The sequence below is a fragment of the Corvus kubaryi genome, unplaced genomic scaffold (assembly GCF_017639235.1).
Source record: "Corvus kubaryi isolate FWS band 111438036 unplaced genomic scaffold, C.kubaryi_AGA036_p1.0 split3-73, whole genome shotgun sequence".
In the NCBI taxonomy this organism is placed as follows: domain Eukaryota; kingdom Metazoa; phylum Chordata; class Aves; order Passeriformes; family Corvidae; genus Corvus; species Corvus kubaryi.
This window is the reverse complement of record NW_024582091.1, coordinates 40,955,928-40,981,634: the sequence shown is the minus strand read 5'-3', so window position 1 is coordinate 40,981,634 and position 25,707 is coordinate 40,955,928. Positions and strand designations below refer to the sequence as shown.

At 38.2% G+C, this 25,707-nt stretch overlaps 1 protein-coding gene across 3 annotated transcripts; it reads left to right on the top strand.

Moving 5' to 3' along the window:
- Nucleotides 1-6: 6 nt before the first annotated feature.
- On the top strand, nucleotides 7-25,162 carry SERAC1 (serine active site containing 1). 3 transcript variants are annotated; one of them, XM_042017114.1, is made up of 17 exons: nucleotides 7-81; nucleotides 2,417-2,508; nucleotides 3,853-3,889; nucleotides 4,200-4,336; nucleotides 4,645-4,734; nucleotides 5,662-5,793; nucleotides 7,356-7,492; nucleotides 9,498-9,626; nucleotides 10,958-11,071; nucleotides 12,355-12,517; nucleotides 14,742-14,892; nucleotides 15,622-15,763; nucleotides 16,530-16,630; nucleotides 19,662-19,759; nucleotides 20,295-20,477; nucleotides 20,844-20,987; nucleotides 22,900-25,162. In XM_042017114.1, the coding sequence occupies exons 2-17, from the start codon at nucleotides 2,418-2,420 to the stop codon at nucleotides 23,028-23,030; spliced, it is 1,980 nt and encodes a 659-aa protein (XP_041873048.1). In that variant the 5' UTR covers nucleotides 7-81; nucleotide 2,417; the 3' UTR covers nucleotides 23,031-25,162. The 3 variants fall into 3 exon arrangements, with proteins under 3 accessions (XP_041873048.1, XP_041873047.1, XP_041873049.1); XM_042017113.1 differs by lacking the exon at nucleotides 7-81 and adding an exon at nucleotides 140-1,241; XM_042017115.1 differs by lacking the exon at nucleotides 7-81 and adding an exon at nucleotides 141-1,241 and having other exon boundaries at nucleotides 7,356-7,477.
- The last annotated feature ends 545 nt before the right edge of the window (nucleotides 25,163-25,707 follow it).

Here is a 25,707-nt window from a genome sequence, read left to right as displayed (position 1 = left end):
GATTGGCCGGGGCTGCCGGCGGCGCGATGGCGTCACGCGGCACGCGGGGGCCGCCGCAGGGAGCGACGGCGCCGGCGGAAGGTGGGAGCGGCGGCCGCGGGGGGGGGCGCGGGGATGGCGGGCGGCATAGCAGGGGGAGGCCGGGGCGCAGGATAATGGGTGTTTTGTTCCTCCCTGGTGGAAGGAGGCGCAGAGCCACCCTCGCTTGGCTCCTTTTACATGTTTCATTGCTTAAAGTTGGGTTTGCGGTAGTGGGTTTTGTTGTTTTGGTTTTTTTTAATACGCCCCAGTTGCGCAGTCGCGAGGCGGGTAGGTGGGCACCGCACCCCCGGGCGGGCCGGGGCTTGGAGCTGCCTAGACTAGCTGTGGAACAGGGTGCGAAATGGGTCCTTTTGCATTAAACTCGTGTGCCCCTAAGCATGAAAAGCTCAGCGTGAGCCGGCAGAGCGCGCTCGCAGCCCGGAGAGCAATCGGCTGAACCGAGGGCAGCGTAGCCGGCAGGTCCAGGGAAGGGATTCTGCCGCCCTCCTGCGCTCTGCTGAGACCCTCCTGGGATCCCTGGGCAGCCTGCAGCCGGCTCTGGGTTCCCCAGCATCAGAAGGACATGGGGCTGCTGGAGCAAGTCTAGAGAAGGGCCACGAAGTTGATAAAAAGGACTGGAGCACTTTTCCTATGAAAACAGACTGAGGAAGTTGGGCCAGTTCAGCATAGAGAGGAGAAGGTTGCATTGGAGACCTCACAGCAACCTTCCAGTATCTGAAGGGTCCTGGAGGGAAGTCAGAGAGGGACACTTAATCGGGAACTGTAGTATAGGACAAGGAGTAATGGGTACAGATAAAAAGGGGAGAAATTTAGACTAGATATTTAGAAAGAAATTCTTGACTGTGAGGGTGGTGAGACACTGGAACAGATTTCTCAGGAGGGTTGTGGGTGTCCCAACCTTGGAAGTGTCCAAGGCCAGGCTGAGTAAGGCCTTGAGCAACACGGTCTAGTGGGAGGTGTCCCTGCCTATGGCAGGGTTTTTTGGATTAGGTGGTCTTTAAGGTCCATTCCAGACCCTTAACATTTGATGATTCACTGTTTGCTCTTGGACCTGAACAGAAGCTCCTGGCAACAGAGAAGTGGCACTCACTTTGGCCTCCTGTGTTTGCAGATGCATGTTGTAGATTTTAGTAGTTTTGGCACCTGCTGTCACTGAACCACATTTTTCTTGCAGACTGTGGTTAGAGAGAAGAGTAAATGTGAGTACTGTGATTCTGTGAGTAAAGGTAGTGAAGGAACTGTCGTGAGACAGAGTTTGGAGGCAGGAGAGGTGTCTCTAGAGGACTGATTATCAATGTCTGAAAAGTGTTTCACAGTGTAGTGTACTCTGTTGAAGTGAATGTATAAGCAATATTGAAATTATGAAGTCAAAAAGCAGTCTGCAGTGATTGTGACAGTGCTGGGGTAGAGCTGATGTTTTTCACAAATCTCCCAAACAAGCAAGACAGAAGGGAAAAATCAAAACCTGGGGAAATGAGAAAAGAGGGAAGACATGTTAAAATAATGAAACAAAAGGAGTCCCCTTGTTTAGAGATGTTGGACACTGACGATAAAAATCATATAATCACTTTTCTTGGTCTGTAGAGATTACCTTAAATTCAAGGAAAATATCAAGCTTCCATATTTCAACATCAGGTTTACGTTTTATCACTTTGCTTTAATTGTGATTGTGGTAACAGAGACCTAATTTGACATTTAATAAGGGCGTCTATGTTTCCAACAAGAATTTGATTAGTACATGAAGATACTGGTGTATTTTTACATCCATTTAAACACATTAACTCAGTATTTCATTTAGTATAAATGCATCGATGCAGACACTGAAATTTCACTTCAAAGATACAAGTTTCATGTTACTTCTGCAGCATATGCAAAGAGTATTAGTTGATATGTAGTAGTTCTTTAAGCCTTGTTAGTCAAAATGAAAGACTTGCTTGCCAGCACAATAAATTATGAACTTTAAAAGCAGTTGGTTACTGAGTTGTATTAAATCCCGTGTCATACTGAGTAATGTCTTGATGGAGATATGACCATATCTGGTACTTAAGGAAGGGTGACTAAGAAGTAGGGAAGGAAACTTTTAGAAGCGGAGAAGTTAATTGGAGATACTTAGTCACTAGAATCAAGAGTAACATAATTGAGAAAAAACTGCTTTAAACTTTTCTTGTAATTGAAATTCAGCCCATTAAATTGAGAAGTTTATAGAGTTCTTTAATTGGAGTGCTTTATATAGAGCAAAATGACAAACATGGTTTATTGTGACCTTTGCCATCATGACCTTTGCTGTAAAAAGACAGAAAAAAAATGCTACAGGTTTTCTGCTGTAATTCTTAAATCAATCATTACTTTTTTTTTTTTCTCCCCCATTATGCAGAATGTCAGTGGCTGCTTACTGTGTATTTTGCTACAGAAAAATAGGAACCTCTGGTCCAGCCACAAAAACACACCTACCCTGGAATGATATCAGTAAGTACATGTCACTATGTATTGATCCGAAGTGTTAATAAAAAGAAATGAGATGACACCATGCATAGTTAAATGATACTTAAGTTCTAAGCCCTTGAACACTTAGCGATTAAAAGCTGCTGTGTTTGTCCCTGCTCTCTGCTTCTGACCTTGCTTTGCATACTGCTATGTAACATGACACCAGCAGATTATCTGGGAACAGATACAAACACTAGATGAGGGTCTTTCCGTAACTAAATGTGATCTCCTTAAACTACCTTCAATTTCACTTGTATCTGATTTTTTTTTTTTTTGTAACTTCTAGAGCCATGAAATAATTACGTTCATAAACAGTGAATAAAGCTTGTTTCTATTATTTCTTTTTCCTTTTTTACTCAGCTCTGCAGTCTCTCTTGCTTAGTCTCTGCTTTCTTTAGTGCCTTTGGCATATAATGTCAATTCTTACAATTCTGAAATTTATTTCTGAGCATTAAAGATAGGATATTTCAATTTCTGCTCTACAGGAAGCATTGCATTTTTTTCTGTTTCAAACTTCTCTGCCAGTTATTTCTTCAACATGTAGCTGCTGCCTCTTGTCCGCATGCAAAATTCTTATGGCCTCACAAAGATGGAAGCTGGTAGCAGTGGTTGTGGGGCAAATCTCCCAATTCATGCTGAGGAAAAGAAATTATTCATGATAGGTGAGATTTGTTCCAGTGGCTTTGCTGCTACTGGTAATGATAAGAGTTTCTCTGTATAGAGATCCTTAAATCCAGATAATCATATCAACTTTGTAGGTACAAAGTAGCTGAAATCTGATAGGAATCATTAGGGTTAAAAGGCAAATTGTTGCAAGTAACATGTGTTTGTTATCTGTTCGCTTTATAAATTAGATTCAATGGTATTACTTTTTAAAATATATTTTCTTATGGAGACTCTGCAGGCCTTCTCAAAGAACATACACAGTCCTGTACGTAATATAGCTCCAACATGTAAGAAAAAGCAAACTCCTTAAAATTAGAGTTCCAAATAACTGCTAGTGTTACAGGCAGAGAAAGTTTGTTGATTCTTGTAGCTGAGCAATGAATGCAATTGAGAGGTAGCAATATTCAAGGTAAATAGCACTGGCAGGATACCTGTTTTATCATCTTGCTTAGGAGAGCAGGAAATCCAAATCAAGTAATGTTTTCTCCATTTGTAAATTTTGGTTAATAATTTCCTGGAAGCCAGAGAGCAGTAGAAAATTTTTTTAAAGCTTGTTCTTAATGGCTGGTATTCTTACTGTCTGATTATCAAATGGTAACTGTGTTTATATTGAGGTGATGCACACAACTTTGTTTGACATTTGGTTTTAATTTTTTCAAGGAAAAATTGCAAAGGTAACTGGATCGCTTATACTAGGGTAAGTTGTAACTGATAAGCATATACACAACTTATGTATACAGTTAAAATTTTAATGTATGTATCTTCCAGAAAACGTGCTAATATTAGGGGATGTTAGACATGGTAGGATATAGTCTTGAATCAGAATTTCTGATAGTTATAACTTATTTCAAGTTTTGTAGCCTTTTCTGTACTTTGCTAGATCAAAATAATCTGCAGACTATTACATATTTTGTAAAATCTGGATGATTTATACCACGGTAGTTGCTAACCTTTTTTCATTATGTTGTTTTAGTTGATATTCATATGCAGTTTTCTTTTCTTTAAAGAGGTTTTGTATTCATTACATATGAAGTCCTGTCCTTAAATAAGTTACTGCAAATTGATACTCAAGCTCTACATCAAGAAAAACTTAAATCCTATGTATACGTACGTACAGCTTCTCTACGTCCAAGTGAATATCAAGGTAAGATACATAATTGTTTGAGTTCTGAAAATAGAATTCTAAGAGAATAGAATGTTTCTGGAAGTTTCCTTAAAGTTATATTTCCTGAGGTCTGTTACCAAGAAATGTCACCAAATTTATTTTAAGCTGCTGACTGTATTTTTTTTAAGATTTTTTTTCTATACATAGTTCTCTATATGTGAGATAATTCTCTTTATATAATGTCTGTATGTATGTGTGTGTGTGTATTTTTTTCCCATATATTTATGAAAAGTGATGTGAGTGAACTGTCTTTCAGAACTTCTAGTAATATAAAAATACTCTTGTAGGGATCACATACAAAGCCAGAAAAGAAATCCATAAAGCAGTGAGAAAAATTCTAGAAACAGAAGCTAAAATCTTCCGGAGACCTTTTAATGGTAGGTATTGAAAGCAGGACTTTATGTATGATGATTATTTCTTAACAGTAAGAAGTAGGGCATTTAGCAAGTAAAATATTTTTTCTCACAAAGTTACCATGTTCTTTTCTGCCTGAAACAGTGATAATATAGTTTATAATTTCTATATTAATATGGATTACCAGTTAGTTGTCTATTTTCTATGTATTAAAACAATTTCTTTTCTTAAAGTAAGTGAAAGTGATGGTTAAGAGGAGATTTGAGGGTTGGTTTTTTCCTTGTTCCAGAAGAGATTTAAAACTTAAGTTACCAGGTTAATATTTGATACCAGTTTTGTGTACAAAAGGTATTTGTGGGATGAAATACTCTTAAAATCTCATTTTAGAAAAGTGTGCTATGTTTTCATCAAAATTGACAATATTAACTGAAAGCAGCACACTTTTTTGGAACAGTGTTGCTGCTTTTTCGAGTAATTTAAAACAAGAATTTCCATTTATATAAGAAACTGTGTTCCTGAGGCATGCTGTCTATTCCCATTTAACTCTCCGTTAAATGATTATAGCAATGTGCATCTCCATTGTGTCATCCTATGAAATTAATTGTTCAAGGTCAGAGCCTCAAGAGTTGCTAACAATTTGCAGCTCCTGCTGTTAATTCTGATTGGTAAGCGCCAGCCAGGGGTTGTGGGTGTCACATAGGTATGAAATATCGACTTGGTGCCACTAAAATGAGTCAAACTCACCATTTCAAGACCAGCATTTTACTGATGCCATTCTGTAGTTGTTTATTGTACTAATTTAATGTTAAAACGTTACCCTCTGAATTACTGTGAACGAGTAATATTCAGATATTAGAAAAAAACATGTTTCCTTATTCAGCACAGAGAAACATGGCTGGTTAAAATGTTCATTAATAATAACTTGGATTTTATTTGTTTCCTGGTCAAAGAACAATTCAGTACCTTTGATGGAGAAGATCATGAGTGTGCCTTATGGCTTCTCTTAAAGAGAAGTCAGTCAGAAGACAAAGCAGTCCGACTGCAGGCTGTACAAGACCTGGCAAGCAACAGTCACTGGCATGGTAATGTATGCTGATGTAGCCTAATTTGTCCCAGAAAGTCCACACAGTCTCAGTTAGCTGTTCAAGTCTGCTGACAACATGAAGAAAAGCTAGTAGCTGCAGGAAGCATAAATATGCTGGGAAACTTGGTCTAAGATGTGGGGGAATTATTTACATTTCAAGTAGGTGTTCTTTCCTAGTACCCGGACACAGTGTGAGTGTCTGCAGAGCAGGCCTCTCTCTGTTTCCCCACCAGAGATTTGTAACCATTGCTGTGGTGTGGAAGAGCAGTTCATGCTCATTAATTCCTTGGGCTTTCTGTTGGGACTGCAAACACAGTCTCAAGTTTTGGCAGTGATTTTTTTTTTATAAGGCTCTGTAGGAGTGAGTTTAAGGCCATGGTTAAATTAATAAAAATTGGTTAGGAGCTGATAGGTAGTAATGACAAACCAGAGGTAGAGGGTTTGTATGTGCAAGCATTATCTGTAAGCCATTTTTTGTCCTAGTTATTACTTAATAGTAATAAGTTCTCCCTCTTGCTCTAGCAACAGATATCCTTGAAACCCCAAGTAAAGGGGAGGTGTGGGTATGTGTATTTGTGTTTCCTCCTCTCTCCTCCATCACCAAGCTACATAAACTAGGTGACATTCTATTCTTGACATTCTATTCTGGACTCTTGTTCTGGTAATTTGGTCAGTTGTGGATCTTTCACTCTTCCAGTGCAATTCCACACTGGGATTTATCTTGTTTCAAATTGCCTCTTTAAAATTCTAAGTAATTTCCACAGGGAATTTACACCAGTAAACTGTTTGAAAACATTTGAAAGCTAGGATGTACGAAAACTGAAACTTTGTCCTTTGTAGAAGAATACTGTTAGCAGGTGATTTCAGGATCTCAGAGCCCAAGATGTCCAGTATCAGGAATTCAGTTGCTTTTTATCTCCCTCTTTCTGTAGTGCTCATTGTTGTAGTATTTGGATGTTTCACAAACACTGATTATTGTTGTCAACTGCCTCATGAGGAAAACAGGATTTTTTTAACCTGATACTTCAAAACCAAGTCATAGAAAGTTTAGGACTGAAAGTATGTGCTAATGTTTCACAGCTAGGACCAAAGTGTTCAGCTCCAGTGAGTTCAGTTTGCAGGTATAAATGATCTCCACCAAAGAAAAAATACTGCCAATCTGCAACTGTGAAAAGTGTATTTTAAATGGCTTCTCAGTTTTGTTCTAGAATTGTATAACAATAACAGGAATAGAAGGAAATTTTTATGGAAAAAAGTATTGATTTACATCAAGGTTATATTTTCTTTTCCTTCCGTTTGCCACTGAATTATCAAACTGGCCTTTAATGAACAGTTAGTGCCCAGGTGTATTTCAGCTCAGTATAGTGCTGGTCTAAAATCTGCAGTTTTTAACTTTTGGCATCTGTGGTTATAAAATCAAAGGATTTTTTTAAAGTAGGCTGTGGAGAGATGGTTCTTCTTTTCAAGTATGTTTACGAAGTAGATCACAAACTACATGTAAAACAAAATTAAATATTTAAAGTTAGGGTTAAAACTAATAGTGAAATTCTTGTACAACAGATTATCAATATGGCACAGTTGCTCAAACCTGTGATCAAAGGACTGCTATAGGTTTGGCTCGATCCAAGGATGTCGACTGTCGCTTTTTCCTGCCTCCACCACCACTGCCAAAAATAAAGACTGTAAGTAAAGGAAAAGTAGGTATTAGATGATTCTTAGTTGCTTCTTTTTACTGCTTTTGTTGTTGTTAACTGTTTAAAGTGGAGTTCTTCTAAAGTAACTAACTAGTAGTAAAATTAGGACCCAAATGTATGATATACCCCTGGGGTGTATCTGTGTTAACAAGTGGCATGGTGGAAAGAAATAAGGTTGCAAGCATTGATAAATTGTTGTTCTTGGACTGTATATCCAGTTTACATATTTACAAACAGTGAAGTCTGTGCCAGTTACCAGTCTGACAGAGGCACTGCTTGTCTATACCCAATAGGCAGTGTGAAGAAATCATGCCTTATTGACACTGACAGAATCCTACACATAGAGCTCCTGGAGGCCTTTGCCTCCTCAGTACTACTGTGGTGCTCTGCTGTAGGCCCACCTCTTCACTGCCAGCTTTGGGGTGCCAACAAATCCTTATTGGATAAATTTGGCCTTGCTTTCGTTTAACGTTAATTTTTACGTGTGTGTGTGTATATATTATATATATGTATGATGGCCTGAGGAGTCATGTCATCAGCTTCTTCAATAAACAGCTGGCATATGAAGTATAGTATACAAGGTATTTTGTAATGCTATAAGAATGAATAATGCAGAAGGCCCTTGTCAGAAAATACCTGTGTATCTTATTCAACAGAACTCTGAATATGTGCTTTGATTGGTAGTGATAGTCTCAGTTTTTGCTTTCTTGTCTTTGTTACGTTATGTGATAGCAGATCTGTACCTGTCAGTCCTTAAATACTAGGTTACACTAGTATATGGTAATGGATATATATTTACAGCAGTATGATTGCTAGATGATTGAAGCTAAGAGTTGCCGATCTGCTGCTTAGGAAGTTGAAGCAAATCATTGTGGCAGCTCTACACAAATAAGTCTCCATCTCTGATTTTATCAAGGATTGGAATAACTGCAAGTTCCATGACTGTGGGCAAGTGAAATTACTTTGTTGAATCTATCAAACAATATATGGATTGTTAAATGAATACTTACATTAATTTTTTAGACAAAACCTTAAATGTTTTTATTTTTTACTAGTAATTTATACATTCATTTTAATGGTGCAGCACCAAAAGCACAGCATCACAAGCTGGTGAATGGGGAAGGTGATTGTCCCACTCTGCTCTGCACTGGTGTGCCTTGAACACTGTGTGCAGTTTTGGGCACCACTCTATAAAAAAGACATTAAGCTATTAGAGAGGGTCCAAAGGAGGGCAACAGAGATGGTGAAGGGCCTTGGGGGAAGCTGTATGAGGAGTGGCTGAGATCACTTGGTCTGTTCAGCCTGGAGGAGACTGAGGGGAGACCTCATCACAGTCTACAACTTCCTCATGAGGGGAAGCTGAGAGGCAGACACTGATCTCTTCACTCTGGTGACCAGTGACAGGACCTGAGTGAGTGGCCTTGAAGCTCTGTTAGGAGAGGTTTAGGTTGGATATCAGGAAAAGTTTTTCATCCAGAGGGTGATTGAGCACTTGAACAGGCTCCCTTGAGAAGTGGTCATGGCCCCAAGCCTGACAGAATTCAAGCAGCTTTTGGACAATGCTCTCGGGCACATGGTGTAATTCTTGGGGATGGTCCTGTGCAGGACCAGGAGTTGGACTTCTGTGATCCTTGTGGGTCACCTGCAATCCTGAGTATTTTATGATTCTATGAAAATTCTGTGTAGTTAAGGGGGAACTTTAAAGTTTCCTCTGCCAAGAGGAACTGGTTTTTCTTCTGCTCTTTGGAGCCATTAGAATAAGGCCACCAAAGTATGAAGTGTAAAGCTTGCTTTTCATCACTTATTTGGTGGTTTTAGAATTACCAGTTTCCAAAGTCTTTACAGGTATAACTATTAAACTGAAGTTGCAGAGCACTTAAGTCCAGGGTTCATATTTATGGCCTCATTAGTATGACTGATTCCATTATTTCAAATACTTCTTTCTTCTGTGTTTTGCTGCATGCTTTGAACAAAAAACCTAAAAGCTATTTGTGCTTGCTTCTCACAGGATTATCCCATAGAAGATGAACTTCGCTTGTTGTTGGTATCTTTACCTCAGACTGGTCTTGATCCATGTGTCCAGTACTTCACATCTCTTGCATTACGTGAAAGTAGCCAGACTCTTGCTGCACAAAGGGTGAGTTTCCATCTGCAGAACAGAACTGTTTGGGTTCTTTGTTCCTGCAGAGCTCAGAGATACAAACCTTTTTCCATATTTTTGATCGTTGTAAGAGGAAGAGAAGTACAGACACTTTGTGATTGTAGAACATAAGCAAAATCTCTTGTAAATACAGTGTCTGCTTGAAAGCTTGTTTATATTTCCCAGCTGTACTAGTTGAAAGATCTAGTGCAAGATTATATTTTATCTTCCCATTAAGCAGACATTTCAACACTCTGTCCAAGACTTTCTTTCCCCTTGTGCTCATAAAATTTTTCACATTCCATCTTACTGTTGTTTGAATGTTCTTTTACTGATGAGTTTATTAAACCTCTGTTAAGTCTATAGTAAAATGGTAGGTTGTTAGCACACCTTAAATAGTAAACTCTGTTACATCACATGGAAATGTCTCCCTGAAACAGGTCCCCGTTACCAAACCAGAATTGGAGTAGTCTATGGTCTGTTTGGACTTGGATCTAGGAATGCTTCAACTCTGTCTGTGCAACAACTTCCTAAGTGGCTTTAGGAATGTTGTTTAAAGTGCCGTTATTATTATTTTGAAGTAATATTTGTTATGTCAGTTTCATCCACTCTCTCGTGAATTTTTTGTTGTTGTTGTTGAAAAGTTCTGACTTCTTTAATCGGTGATTGTTATTTTTTATAAGATGCAATAACAAAAATGAATGTCATTTTAATAACAATGCTTGTCAATCTTCATTTATAAAGTTTTCACAGTGCAATAACTCTTTATTTTCTATGACAGAGTTATGTGTGCTATTTTTACACTATCACTCCTTTGTTGTTTTCACAGCCAGAGCTCGTGCTACAAAGGGAGCTTTGGTAAGACACCACACTTGGAAGTATTTTGATTTTTGTTGAGGTTATGTTGGTCTTTCTGCTGCGTGATTAAGAGACTGGTCTTCAGAGGCTGTGCCACATACTGAAGACCTTTTTCCCTCCTCTTCTAATTTTTGCAAGTCTAAAGATAATCTGATTCTTGCTTTTTTATGCTTAAGCAAATGATCTTAAAAGATGACATTCATTAACAAAATAAGAATCCTACATTTTCCCCTTTATTGTATGTTTTGAACTTAATAGACTAAGGAGACTACAGACTTCCAGTTAAAAATAGTGAATACTTTAATGATGTACTGTTGCTTAATTTGTACATTTTGAAAAGTGCATGCATGCTGTGCACTCTTAAAAGAAATTTCTGTAGATCATTACACACTTAACATTCTAGTTTAGAAATGCTTTTTTTTATATAGCCATTTGAAATGTGTTACAATTTTTACTGTGTTTCATTTCAGGGAGGCTTATGGTGTTTTGGAGGAAATGGACTTCCATATTGTGAGACATTGAGTAAAATCCCTTCAGAGACAGTGGAACTCTTTTGCTTGCAGGCTTTAGTACAGCATTCTAAGGTAGTTTGTCCTTTAAACTGTAACTGAAAAGCTACATTTATAGACGTTCCTTTGTAATGCACTCTCATGTACTCGGAAGGAGTTGTCCTTTCCTTGTCTCCTACCCCTCACTCTTTCTGTAAGAATGTTCAAACAACTGAGACAGGTGTGAAATGAACACATTTGTATAACAAACTAGGTTTTTTTTCCTCAGGGGGAAGTGTATGTAAGTTTTGTTGTTGTTTCTAATACGCCCTTACAAGTTCCCCTGTACTATACCTGTATTCAGAAGTAAAGTAAAAAAGCAGCTCTGAAATTCCAGGTTTCTACAAAACAAAATAGCCTTGTGAATTCACTCTAATCAGAAACCAGAACAGAATGCAAACCTTACCCATACATAAAGGTATTCTTTGGGTAGAACATTGCACAGCAAGCAGCTAATACAGTGTCCTTCCCAGGACCAGTCTGTTTTTTGCAGACACAGATGAAGAGCGTGGAAGATATTTTGTAACAGTGATTCTTCTTGTTTCCTATTGCTACATTCTTCTGTGTACACTTAATTGTTCGCAAGCCTAGAACACTGAGAAACAGTGTTGAGAACACCAAATTGTTACTGATAGTAGGGATGGATAAAGTGCAGTTTCCCAGTACTCTTTTCACATCTTCCATATACATAGAAATTCTGACTTAGTCTAGAATTTGTTATATTCTAGATTTTCAGTTTAAGCAAGTTGTGACTGTACTCATTCCAAATGCCTGTTGAAAGCTGCAGACTCGAGGATATCAGCAGTTCCAAAGCTACCACACATATTCATCTGGACTAAATTGTTGCCCTTAGGATCAGTAATGATAGCAGTACTAGCTGGAATGCAAAAAAAACTTTTTCATTTCAAAGAGAAGGAATTATAATGATTGCATTTTAGGTGATGGACAAGTGGCTCTGGTTGAGATAGTGCTTTAGCAAATGCAGACAATTGACCTGTTCAGCCTCTTGACCTTGAGTTAAAATTTGATCATGCCAAGTGGAAACCATTTCATCTCCCTCAGATGTGAAGAAGAGTAGAGAGGTGGTACTCAGAGTTTTTCAAGCTGTCAATTCATACAGATCTTGCATTTTGCATATTAAAATACTTATTTCTTCTTCAAATATGGCATAATAAATTCTAGATTAATAGTAATTCCTATGAAACAAGGGCTGTGTTATACCTGCTTCTTAAAACTCCCTAATTTGTGAATTAACAGCGTCTAAAGAACCTTTTGCAGAACATCTGTTTATTGTCACTGTATTTACTGTGTAATGCCAGATTTCTTCTCACTGTGATAAAATTGAAGCTAAAGGAGGCCTTCAGTTATTGCAGAGGATATACCAGCTACGTAAAGATTCAGCAAAGATACAGAGGAACATAATTCGCATTATTGGGAATATGGCTTTGGATGAACGCCTTCACTCATCCATAGTACGTGCAGGTAAAAGGAAAGCTGTTTCAGTGGTAGATTTCTACTCCAAAAGTTTCAGATAAATAAAATAAATAAATAAATAGAAAATATCAATGTGCTGTTCTGTGTAAGTCCAAGCTGGCATCTGCCTGTTAAAAGCGGTGTGCATTTTTAATCTCTGTTACACAAACGGGAAGTAGCAAAGGCACAGGAAAAGACGGTGAGGGTGGTTAAAAATTTGCAATGGCTGTGATAAAAAGAATAAATAACTAGACTAAGACACTTGGAAAAAGCAATTGAAAGAGAATATGACTAAGATTAGTACAATTCTCTTCACTGGCATAGAGGAGGCAGAGGGAATGGTCATCTGCTGTTAGTTGTAATGCAAGACCAAAGGTTCTTGTACATTAAAGTATAGAGACAGAAATAAATAGTATTTTTCCATAAACTGCATAACCAAAATAAAACTTGCCACAAAACATTGTGGTAGTTGAAGACTTACAAAGCTTCAAAGAGTGATTAGACAATTCATATAAAGAAAAATCCACAAAGTTCTACACATGGAAACCAGGTTGGCTGCAGAAAACCTGAGGGTATAGACTAGAATCAGCACTATATAATTGTCCTTTTATTGCTCTATTCTTATATTGTTCTGCAGCTTCCACACTGCTCACTTCTGAAGAAAGGCAGCTGGACTATAAAGGCCTTTGTTCTGAGCTCTGGCACCATTCTTAAATTATTATGATTGTTGAAACCATATGTGTAGAAGAAGAGATTGAAACGGGAGACCTGTCAGGAGCTCCCTGGGACAGAGCTCTCAGTACAAAAGGAATTTTAGACAGTGAATCAAACTCCAGAGATGAGCAGTTGGATACTGCTAGTCCAGAGTTGGATAAAGCTTCTCATTTATTGCTGAATGATGCATAAGAAGAAATAACCTCTAAGGCTCTTTTTCTTGCAAAAACTGCTGGGACAGGAAGAAGAAAACCAGCGATATACTGTGTAATAGCTGTGATGGGATATTTGGGGGCAGAACACTTCTCTTTGATTCTGAACACTTATTTTTGACTCTTCATCTTGGCTTATTTAAGAGAACTGAAAAACCAGAGACCAAGCTAGTTTTACTCAGACTATCTTGGCAGTCTTCCATTGTGTTGGGAGAACTGAAAGTAGACTTTAGATAGTATTCTTGTTAAGTACAACTTTCACAGTGGTCCGCATATATTCTGCTTAGGAACATAATTTAAATACATTATTCTTAAAAAAAAAATCTTCAAAAAACTCCTCAAAGGTACTAGCAGTTTTGTTTGTTTGTTCAAAACAAAACTGAAATGTCAATTCGTTCTTTTCCTCAGTCTACAGTGAACTATCTTGAATTAGGAAGTTACTGACTATACTAGTAGCAACATGGTCTTCAAACAATGCTCATGAAGTAAACTCCCAGGTTTTATTTATGAACTTGACTGTAATGTAGTTGTAATTTATAGGCCACTTTTGCTGTCAGCAATAAGATTTATCAGGATTTTAAAGAAACATGTGCATATGCACATAAAATATATTCCTTTACATTTCTCACTAGTCTCTGAACATTCCCATCCATGTTTAAGAAAATTTTACACCTTAGGTAGAGTATCATAAAGTGTCTGTAAGTCATAGTATCTTTGACTTAAAATTAATGAGGGTTGTATCCAATTTAATTGTCCTATGTTTCTAAGGTATAAATAGTATATAATTTTTAGAATAGGGGAGGTGATTTTAATTACTTAGAGTTTTTCTTACTCTGGATTTTAAAATTAAAAATTACTGTACTTTCACAGCAAGCATCAATTTTTTTACCTGCCATTGCTCCTGTAGGTTGTTTCCTGTGCCTTTCTTATGGTTTAACTTCATTGTCTCCATCTTCCTGGCATTTTACTTGCAAAAAGAGATCTGAGGTCTGTTCTTGCTACAACTGTGCTGACCTGCTGATACACTTCCTTTTTATTCTGAGAAGGGGCTCTCCTTCAGATCATAAGCTGAACAGTAAAATATGTTGCCACCTTGCCACTCTGAGTTTTTGAATTTTGGAGATTCCACTTACCTAGCCTTGGCTTTCCTGAAATAAAGAGTAGATTGAAATAATTTATTTTGACATTACCATTCTTAAGTTTTAAGAATGTTTTCAGAAGTATAGTTTGATGGGTGATGTTTCTGAATTCTGTTGTTTGGATGATGTTTCTATTAGTTAACCTGCCACTTCATTTTCTCAATGTAGGTTGGGTTTCTGTACTTGCTGAAGTAATGAAATCCCCACATGTCATTCAGTCTTCTCATGCATCCAGAGCTTTGGCTAATCTAGACAGGGACACAGTGAAAGAAAAATATCCAGATGGTGTTTATGTCTTACATCCACAGTATCGTAGCAGGTAAAGTAGAAGTAGTCATTTTACGTGCTGTACTTGGAGGCGCTTGTTCTACTGTTCTGTTACAAAACTTTGGCAGAGTTGACATCAAAGAGCTGCTGTACTGATGTCACCTTGCCCCTCCTGCTCTTTGGTGAGTTGAGAGGACTGAATTTAGATTCTCAAGTGGAAGAACAACAGAAGTGGTTGCAGCAGTCCGTAAATGTGAACAGAGTATTACTGGAATGCATGGAGAAATCTGAACACAAAACATGAAATTAGTTGTTGCTTTGTGTGGGTTGCAACTGTGACACTGCAACTGTGACAAGACACTGGGATACAGTGTCTTGTAATTATTCTGCTGGCAACAGCTCTTGTTGGCCTAAGATGCAGTAAATTTTCATCCTTATTAATAGTGATTGTGTATTTGGGACTGAAGCAGTCTCCAGTGTGGGGCGTCACTTAGTAGTAACTATTCCCTGGGTCATTGGTGTAACTCAGGTTACAGTGAAGCTCTAATATGATGATAAAGCTGGAGCTACCGAGCCACATTAACAGTAGCTGGAGGGAAAGGTCCCTAGTTTTTGTTTTTATCTGAGTATGCTCTTTGAAATATCATGAAGTGTTGTCCATAAGATAAGAAATCACATGTATTGTTAAAAAAAAGCATTTTGGCATCACTTAGGTTAAAAGTTCCAACTTGCTAAAAGAATATGTACCACACATCTCTTAAAATTTCCTTTTGTTGATCAGCCAGCCCATCAGAGCAGACATCCTTTTCATTCATGGTCTTTTGGGAGCAGCATTTAAAACCTGGAGACAGCAAGACATTGACCGGCATTTGGATAAAAAGACCTCAGAAAAGGAAGAGGACTATATTCAGTGCTGGCCAAAGGTAAAAAGACAGTGTCATTTTCACATGTGGCTGCTTTTCTCATTAATGAGAGCTGTCCAGAGCATCTAGAAGATTGCTGTCTGGCAGATGTCTCTTTTGAATTCAATTACTTGTAATTTATTATACAAGTAGCAGTTTTTGAGTTCCTGATGATAAATTTTTGTTAATGAGTTGTTTGTTGTTCTTGCATGGAAAAGTCCCTGCAAAGTTTTATATTCTCAACATCTTTCGCATGCTAGTGAAAGAGGAGGCAATGGCTGCTTTCCTTATGCTCTCTGGTTTTTTTAGTGGAATATTATTGCTGAGGAAAAGATTTAGAGCATTTTAAATTAACTTCCCTTTCTTACATAGGTGTCTGAGTACCTCACTTTGTGCAGGTTGCCATTTAAGTGTTGTTGGTGAATAAGTAACTACTGCTCCAAGCAAACTCACACCTGTATAGCCACTAAAGTATCTCTGTGAAATATGAACTGTTTAGTCCTGTTGGTAATCTTAGTAACTCTTGTTTCACCCAGGAGAGGGAGCCAGCAATGCACGAGTTAGAGATGAATCTTCATTCTTTGCCTGCTTTGTGGCTCAGGAACAATCTAGAGTTCAGCAAGTAATAACAGAATAATAATTGAGGTATAAAATGTATTTGGGGATTAACTGAAGAGCAAAAATCTTGCTTGATATTGTCCTCATAGTAGCATCTTTCCTCCATTGCTTGCAAGAGTTTAAGTACTTTAATTATAAGCTCCTTTGGTTTTGCTTTTCTTTAATTTAGACATGGCTTGCTTCAGACTGTCCTTCCCTTAGAATCATATCTGTGGAGTATGACACCCATTTGAGTGACTGGAAAGCAAAATGTCCTGTTGAGGCTCACAGGTAACAAAAGCAGCATCTGCAGTTTGGAGGGGGGGCAGGAAGTAGACCTGTAAAGCTGATCCTTGGGATCACCTAGTGTGAAGAAGTGAATTTAACTTTTCCTGTTGCTTTGAAAAATCAAATTTGGAAAAATACTAAGTATAGTCATGGTACGCCTAAGTTTTTAGCCTCATGAATAGCTACATATGGCAATTGCATTAATTCTTACAGTCTGTTCCCCTTCATGTTAAGGGACACACTAAATTATACTATTGGTTAATGAAAATACAGCATCAACTTTATATCTTAAGGTATTTTTTAAAGTGACACAATAATGCTTCATAAGCACAGCAAAAAAAATCACTGTACTGTGGCTTTATACTCCTGATAAAATGAAGCATATATTTTCATAGAATCGTTTAGGTTGGAAAAGACCCTTCAGATGACCAAGTATAACCGTTTACCCAGCACTGCCAAGGCCACCACAAAACCATGTCCCTAAGTGCCACATCCACATGCCTTTTAAAAACTTCAGGGATGAACTCAACCACTTCCTGAGCAGCATGTTTCAGAGCTTTACAACCCTTTTGAGGAAGAAATTTTTCCTAATATCCAACCTAAACCTTCCCTGGCACAGCTTAAGGCTGTTATCTCTTGTCCTGTCACTGGTTCCCTGGGAGGAGAGGCCAGTCCTCACCCGGCTACAACCTCCTTTCAGGTGGCTGTAGAGAGTGGTAAGGTCTTCCCTGGGCCTCCTTTCCTCCAGGCTAATCAATCCCAGTTCCTTCTGCCTCTCCTCACAGGACTTGTGCTCCAGACCCTTCACTGGCTCCATTGCCTTTCTCTGGACCTGCTGTAGCACCTCAATGTCTTTGTTGTAGTGAGGGGCCCAAAACTGAACACAGGACTCGAGGTGCTGCCTCACTAATCCCTTCCCTAGTCCTGCTGGCCACACTGTTTCTGATATAAACATACTTTTATTCAAAAAATGGTACTTTGATGATAAAATATGACAACGGTATCTGATTCAATCAGAGTGTAATTGCCCTTGCCAGAGGAATGGTGTTTTTACTGACCTTGAACAGGGTAGGTCAGAGGAGGATGCTACCATCAAATGTGTTCCTCATGAAAAATAAAAACACTTTGGGCCTGTAAAGGTTTTTTGTCTTTAATAGAATTTGGTAATTAAGTTCAGTGATCTTTAAATCAGAATCCTTCAAACATTTATGCAGATACTTAAGCATGTAACTAGTACTGTAAATTTTACTTGTGTACTGCAGCAGAGGCATGTACATGGCTGCTTACAGGTTAAGAATCTGAAAATTAATGATGTTTTTTGTGCAGGGAAGAAAAAAATTCAACATGTGTATAATAGACTGGGAACTCTGTGCTTGTTCATTCCCTCTTCCCTCTGGCTATATGAAAGATCAGTGCAATTATTGCATTAAAGAAAACATGGAAGCAGGGGAAAAAACAAGGAAGACATGACTGTTAATGTGCCTATTTGAAATTAGGCAGAAAAATGACAGTAAAAAGCATGTAGGTGGTTACCTGTGCAGGTCCAAAGAAGACTGGAACTGGCTTTAAGTTGCACCAGGGGAGGTTTAGATTAGGTATTAGGAAAAAATTCTTCTCTGAAAGCATTGTCAAGCCCTGGAAGAGGCTGCCCAGGGAAGTGGTTTATTACCTCTGTCGCTGGAGGTAATAAGAAGGCAGATAATGCCCTTAGGGACCTGGGTTTGTGGTGGACTTGGCCATCCACCTTGGGCTAACAGTTGGACTCAATGGTCGTACTGGTCTTTTTAACGTAAGTGAATTCTATGATTCTAAGAAAACTCTTCCTGTGTCTGTCTGGAGTAAGTATGTTAAAAGAAATAAACATATATTTCCTTTTGTTTTCCTAAGGTAACGTCTTTTTCATTACAAAATAGAAGATTACATTAGCTGCTATTTATGGTCACCCAACCATAGTATTTGATCATTTTATAGTTTGATATGGCTAATAATAAATGAAAGATATTGAAGATATTTCTAACTAGTGGGAGCAAAGAGGTCGCAGTAGAAACACAATCTTACGTTTGCTCTTAAATGTATGGTCTCGTTCACTGCTTCAGAAGTGAATTTTTATGTCTCTCTGCTAGCCTAGAGCATACTGTTCAACTGAAAAGACACATTTGATTATCCTTTTCATATGTGTTATAAAGCAATTTCTGGTGAGAATGCTGAGATCAATAGAGACGAAGTGAATTCTTTTGCACGGTGGTTGCCCCCATGTCCTGATGTTTTCATTACCCAAGGGCCTTCTGTGTTTGATTCTTGTTACACTGCAAGGAGTAATGTAAAGTGCTAATGTGGCACTTCCAAGCTTGGATTGGGAATTGGCATTGGTTTTGTTTTGGTTCTACTGCAGATTCATTTTAAACCTCTGATGTGTAGCTTATCCTTTCCAGAGCTCAGTCTTCTCATTTATAACATGGAGATTATTGTGCTTTCAGTACTTTTCAGCACTATTCCAGTATAAAGCATTTGGAGATTGTTGTCTGGCAAATGTAACTGACATTAGCTGTGATTTTTTTTTTTAACTTATCGGTTGATCATGCACATAGTTTTTAAATTTCTGTATATTGCTCTACATTTTGAGCATTGTTTAGCAAAGTACATGAGGTTCGTTCATGTTGGAGGGAGTAAAGTTCATTATGTGCTGATGTCACTTTCATAGAATAAAAATTGTTTTGCTACAATGTGTAAATGAAACTATCTAAAACTCCATAAAACAGCTTGCCAAGAAAGCAGAAATGTTTGCTGAGCAAAATTAAAATAAAACTTTCTAGCAAGAGCAAGAAACTGAATTTAGCTCAATTCCCATTGACCTTGTGAAGCCATCCTTACAAAAATTTTTGGCCTTTTTCAATGTGGAAACAATAATTAAATTGTTAATATTTGTTTACCAAATTCACTTTCATAAATGTGCAGCACTAAAATTCATTGTGGTTTAACATTGCCTTTTAACCTGTCATGCTCCATTATGCCTGTGTTTGTTTCTTCTTTGCAGGAAGTCTATTGCTTTCAGGAGCAGTGAGCTGCTTGACAAGCTCAAAGCTGCTGGGATTGGAGACAGACCACTGGTGTGGGTATCCCATAGCATGGGTGGTAAGCATGTTGCCTGTTTCATATAAAGCATTTATTTGCAGTTAGAATTCAGAATAAGCCATTAACCAAATTCAGGTAAAAATGCAATTATTCAGAATAGTTCATTTAAAAAATTGGCAAAGACCTAAAAATGAAAAACAGATTTCTACTTTCTTACTGCATTATATTTAATAGCATATACATTTTGAAAGGATTTTTAGTGCTGTTTGTTCTTACTGTGTTGATTTAAAAACTCAGTTGAAATTCATGTAAATGGAAATCCAAAGGCAAAATTTTCTCCATGATCAGGCATATAGTAAATGTCATTAGCAACACATAAAGCAAATCAAAATTGGATTTGCATCATTCATTGACATTTTATATTGATGCCTCCTCAGGCTTGGTTTGGGTTTTTTTCAAGTTAATCTTACATATTTGACAATCTAAGGACTAATCAACCAAGGTAAGAATGTGGTAGTTGTTTCATGGTTAATATAGCATGATCATTATTTCACAGTGATTTAAATCCTTGCATTAATTCAGCTTCTGTTGCCAGGTCTTCTAGTCAAAAAGATGCTGGTGGATGCTTCCAAGAATCCAGAAATGGATAAAATTGTAAACAACACCAGAGGAATCGTATTTTATAGTGTACCTCACCATGGTTCCCAGCTGGCTGAATATTCTATAAATGCCAGATACCTCCTCTTCCCGTCTGTGGAGGTTAAAGAACTCAGCAAGGGTATGTTCACTTTGCTACCATCTAACAACAGGGAGCCTGCTAATCTGTTCATGGTGCTTTGGGGTTTTTCATAGTGCTATCAGAAAAAGCTGGGTAAAAACAACAAACCCCCTTTTTTGTGTTTTGGGTTGTGTGTTGAATTATTGCAAGTAATTCTGAGTAGCTGTTTCATTTGATTGCAGACGTGAGAGGAAAAGGGGGAGTCAGAACAAGTTGTTGCATATGCTAGTTGGAAAAAGGGGATTACAAACAAAATGCTACTACTTTTACTGTCATAGTAATTAAAACATCTCTTTAGCAATGCACTCTTGCCAGAAAAATGCTATAATCTTATAACACTGCAAAAACTATGTTGCTCTTTTTCAGATTCTCCTGCCCTTAAAGAGCTGAATGATGACTTCTTGTCTTTTGCCAAAGACAAGAAATTTTCAGTGCTGAGTTTTGCAGAAACCCTACCAACACACATAGGCAGCATGATAAAACTGCATGTTGTACCTGTGGAGTCAGCAGGTAAGTGAGAAATAGCCATTTAATTTATTTAATTTGGTATATATTGATGTATCATTGACAATGAGAAAGGGTTATAAGTGTTATGGTAGAAAAACCTAGAAAAATGCATCTGTTGTGGTGTGGGGGGTTTTGTTTAAACTTTTGACTGAGCCTCCCAACTGAGATCAGAAGCAGCTATGTTTAGATCTTAGAACAGCAGTTTGTTTGTTTGGATTTTTCTAAATGAGAGTGAGGCTTGTTGAAGAAAGGAGGATAGACCCTGATCTAATGTTACACTGTTGGAGTCCTTTCCTCTGTAATTATGACTACTTGTGGTTTATCTTTCTATAGGTAAGCTGAATAGTGTTTCAGATGCTTCTGTAAATTCCAGCTATTTCCTCCTTTAAAAAGCTAAGAAAGAAAATTAGTAAACTGCTAAGGGAAGGAAAAAGTCACAAAGCCGGTTTTTAGTGCTGAGAATCCTTTACCTTTCACATCTCATGAACTCAAGCAATAGAGTTTGCCTCCTGAAGAGTTCCCTCCATCTTTTTGCCTTTTGTAGGAAAAGGGAAAACCAGATTATTTTTTTTCCCTTGCTTTTTTTATATGTTCAACTTAGAGAACTGTTTCAAGTCTTATATTTTCAGGCTTTCTTTTGCACTGCCCAAGGTATCTGTAAGGCCAGAAACCATTGCTTTGTTAGGTTTTAGATCAGGCTTTCCACCAGCTAAATCCACTAGCTTGAGTGCAAGGTCAGATGCTCTGAAAAAGGTGTACTATACATCCCTGTTTCTCTGAATCACTATTTAACAGTATTTTTACAGTATGTCTTTCTTGAGCAGCAATGTTCTGCAAAAATGTTGCTGATGCACTTTTATTGTCGAGGACTGAAAAACTGGACTTTTTTTTGTTCTTATTTAACAAAATAAGATTAAAAAGAGGGCCAAATAAGAGAGCCCAAATGAGCACTGTGCACTTGTCATTTTGTAGCATCTCTCTCCTCTTCTAGAGATGACACCCAGTGCAGCACCTAAGTGCTGTTGAAAACCCTTAGAGGGCACATGGCAGTTCAGTAGCAGGACACTCATTCTGTTCAAAACACAGGCTGACAAGAAGGAAGCTCCCTGATTCTTGCATGTCTGCTTGGGCACATGAAAGCAGAGCTTTGTCCTGCTCTAGTGTAATCTTACGTGGTTAAAGTTCAAAGCAAAATGGAGGATTTCTCTAGATGAGAAGTGAATAGACAATAAACTGGAATCTGGCAGTAACATCATCCTAACTGGAAAGTTGGTAGTAATGGCTGTCAGGAAAGAATAAATGCTGTAGTGTGCCCCAAAATCAGTAGCTGAAAATGGAATATTTGTATTCTACAATTAAGCAATGTAAATATTTCATTTACCTGGAAATGTGTGTAGTGATTTGCAGCATATTTCAGGTTCATTCTAGTACAAATTTTAATGTCCACATCAAAGTATTTTTGTAAGGAATATGGGCAGTTAGTGGTGATCAGATTCAAGATACCATGCATTAAACTACATCCCTGATCATATCAATGCTTAAACCTCGGTCAGGACTGTGCTGTTGGTCAGGTGCTGGTAAATGAACTTTTGTTTCAGCAAAGTTGTCTGTATGGAGAAATGTACATTTGTGTAGTTCGAACAAAGGCAGCAGAACTCTGACCTAATGGTGTAGTGTGCCAGTGTGGGTTTTGTGGCAGCATTGAGCTCTATCTGGCCATAACTGCGTACTGATGCTTTTAGCACATGAAAAAATAATGATGACCAAAGAGTTATATTGAAGATAGGAGAAGTTGCTTTTGAGAGAGAAATTGCTAATGCAAGATGTTCTTTTCAGTTTAGGTCACCTTATGAACTCTGGTAGTTTTCTCTTCTCTTCTCTTTTTTCTTTTCTTTTTTTTTTCCCCCTTTCCCAGACTTAGGAATTGGAGACCTTATTCCAGTGGATGTTAATCATCTAAACATTTGTAAGCCAAAGAAGAAGGATGCTTTCCTGTATCAACGTACACTGAAGTTCATTCAGGATGTTTTAGCCCAAGAACTGTGAGACTGAGGTTTTGCCCTCCTTTCCTGCTTGTGTCCTCTTTTTGGTGTAACACAGAAACTTCTCCTAACATTTGTTAGGGGATCTGCAGAATTACAAGGGTGCTATGTCAATAGTATCTGCTGCTGAATCATTTTCTGTACATCTCAAACTTCAGACACCTCTCCAATTTATTTCTCAAAATACATTCAAAACAAATACAAACTTGACAAAAAGAAAGTGTGTGCCCAGGATATCTTCTTTTAGCAAAAAAAAAAAAAACAACCCCAAGGCTGCTTTGAAAGCAGATAAATATACAGCTGGGATAAAGTCTTATAGAGAGGATTAGAAACTATTAACTGAGGTGGTTATTTGTTGTGTCAAAGGGGAGAAGCGGCATGTGACTGCTGCAAAGTTTTGGCTTATTGTTCATGTTAGGTAGCCTGACTGGAACCTGAAAAAATAGTATCCAAGTGAATGAAGGTGGCATTTTGGTCATGGCCCAGTTACAGGAGGTTTTGTCATTTGCCTTTTTATTTAATAGACCACCCAGATTTGCCAGCGGTCATGGCATCTGTTTTTCTGCATGAGAAAGAGACAGGTTGGTAACTTGCCTTACTTAGAAAATTGTCATTGTTTTAGTCTGTTTGTATTAATGAAAACAAAAAAAGATAAATATTCACCTTCTTGTACATTTCCCTCCTAATCTTAGCAACTTGTGACCTTGCTTTCCTTAGGACAGGGTATATTGGTCAGCCAGGGCAGTTCTGTGCTTGTTCACATTGAAGATGTGCTCAATGGGCTCAGCTCTTCTGCTTTACTCTTGGGACACACTAAGAAGATGGTACATTCAAATCCCTGACTCCTGTTACTCATACAGAAACCTTTCTGTAGCTGATTTAAAGAGGAGCATTGAAAATGGTCAGGTGGAGCACAACAAATGTAGACCCTGACAAGAAAGGTAATGCTTAGAGTTTGGAGCTGAGGTAGAAAAAATTAAAGCAGGAAAAAAACCAGATTGTAAGGCCTCACTGGAAATTACCACAAATGGTTTGGTTTCTTGGGGCCCAAATATGTCTGTTGGTGTAGACACAGAAAAAACAGCAGTGTCTTATTTGACTCTGTTTATGTTTAGGATACCATAACGGTACTGATGAGAAATCACTATTTTTAGACAGATAAAAAAATGTCAGTGCACAGTCACTTTTTTAAAGTCTTAGATATTTTGCACTGTGGTTAAAAGCAGCCTTGTGTTATTGTGGTCTCTTTACTTCCTTTCTTTACACCTGCAACCCTCTCTGAAACCAAGCATAGGCTGTGTAAGGCTGTGCAGCCTTTGCTGACCATTTGTTAAATAGGGTCTGTATTGATGACAGGCTTGAGGTGTCTCCTCACGTCACTTCTCTGAGATGGATCCAGTGTTACTGCCCTCAAATGATGGCTGTGAAAGCTCTCAAAGAGGTGGGATGCACCTTGCAATTCTGCATGGACTTGGTGCTGGTGGGCATCGCAGTCCTGCCAGGTCCTGAGGCCAGCCCAGCGGGACACTGCAGCTGAAAATACACTTCTGCAAGTTGAGGGAGTTGTGAAGTAAAGTTCACAAGAGCAGTACAGCACTACACTGGCAAAAAGAGCATTTTCCCCCTAACTGAGATGTAGGTAAGAACACTCCATGGCAGTATTTTGTATAGAAAATGTAACAGAAATGTCGTAATTTCTAAAGAGCTTTATCTTTTTACACTGTGGTCTAGACTTCAGAGTGTAAATATATTAGTGCACTTTGTATTCACAAAGTAGAGAGTATGTGGAATTCATGGTGAATAGACAAGACTTCTAATAACTGAATGCTTATTTAGTGTGACAAATCTGTTGGTTTTAATAGACTTCTTTGGCTTACACGGATTCAGATCAGTGACATTAAACATTAATCTTAGTAAATGCATCTATGTTTTGTAACTGGAACTCTTAAGGCAGTGTTCTCCTTTTTGTAACTGTAATTATATATGTGTAACTTCTAAAACTAATATTTGGTGGGGGAGTTGTTAGGTTTGGGGGTTTGGGTTTTATTTTTTTGGAATATAGTAATAAAATGTGATTTAAAAAATGTCTTGGATATGTCACAAAGTGTATTAAAGGTTAATGATATGCCGGCTGAATACTCTGGACCATGTTCATTTTGTTAAAGACCTGCATTATTTTTTGGTGATTGTCTTGTGCTGGGACAATGTAACGTTACCCTTCACTTGGGTAAGAGGCACAGTGCTGGGGGCCAACTGCTCAGCCACATTTTGCCAACCTGAACAGTTTTTCAGTTGTGCTCTTGGATTTTGCAGCAATGCCTCCTGAAGTGTATACAGACATTAGTTTGAGGGCCAGCAGGTCTGTTGCATAGCATTCATGTCTGCTTCCCATTAGGAACTGGATGCTTTTGTGCTTCCTGGTGCCACATTAATTGAGAGTAGTGTCTTTCTGGAAATTCTCAGGTCTCAAATTACTCTTTTAATCCCATCCAATGGCTCAGCTGCAGGTGTGTGGCAGGCAGGTTGTGTGTGAGTCATCTGAGGAGATGGTGTTTCATCTGCATTGTGGCATCCAAGAGTAAAATAGTGAGACAGGAAGGGAGGACTAAAAGGGGTTGGTCAGTCCTCTTGCACTTGTTGTCCAGCACTGTGGTATAACTGTGTTGGTGTTTCTAGCAGCA

Coding starts and splice junctions, on each gene's coding strand:
- SERAC1 (XM_042017114.1), top strand. CDS start 2,418: ATGTCAGTGGCTGCTTACTGTGTATTTTGCTACAGAAAAATAGGAACC. Junction 3,890..4,199: donor ACTGGATCGCTTATACTAGG/GTAAGTTGTAAC, acceptor TTTTCTTTAAAG/AGGTTTTGTATTCATTACAT. Junction 12,518..14,741: donor CTCATCCATAGTACGTGCAG/GTAAAAGGAAAG, acceptor TTCTCAATGTAG/GTTGGGTTTCTGTACTTGCT.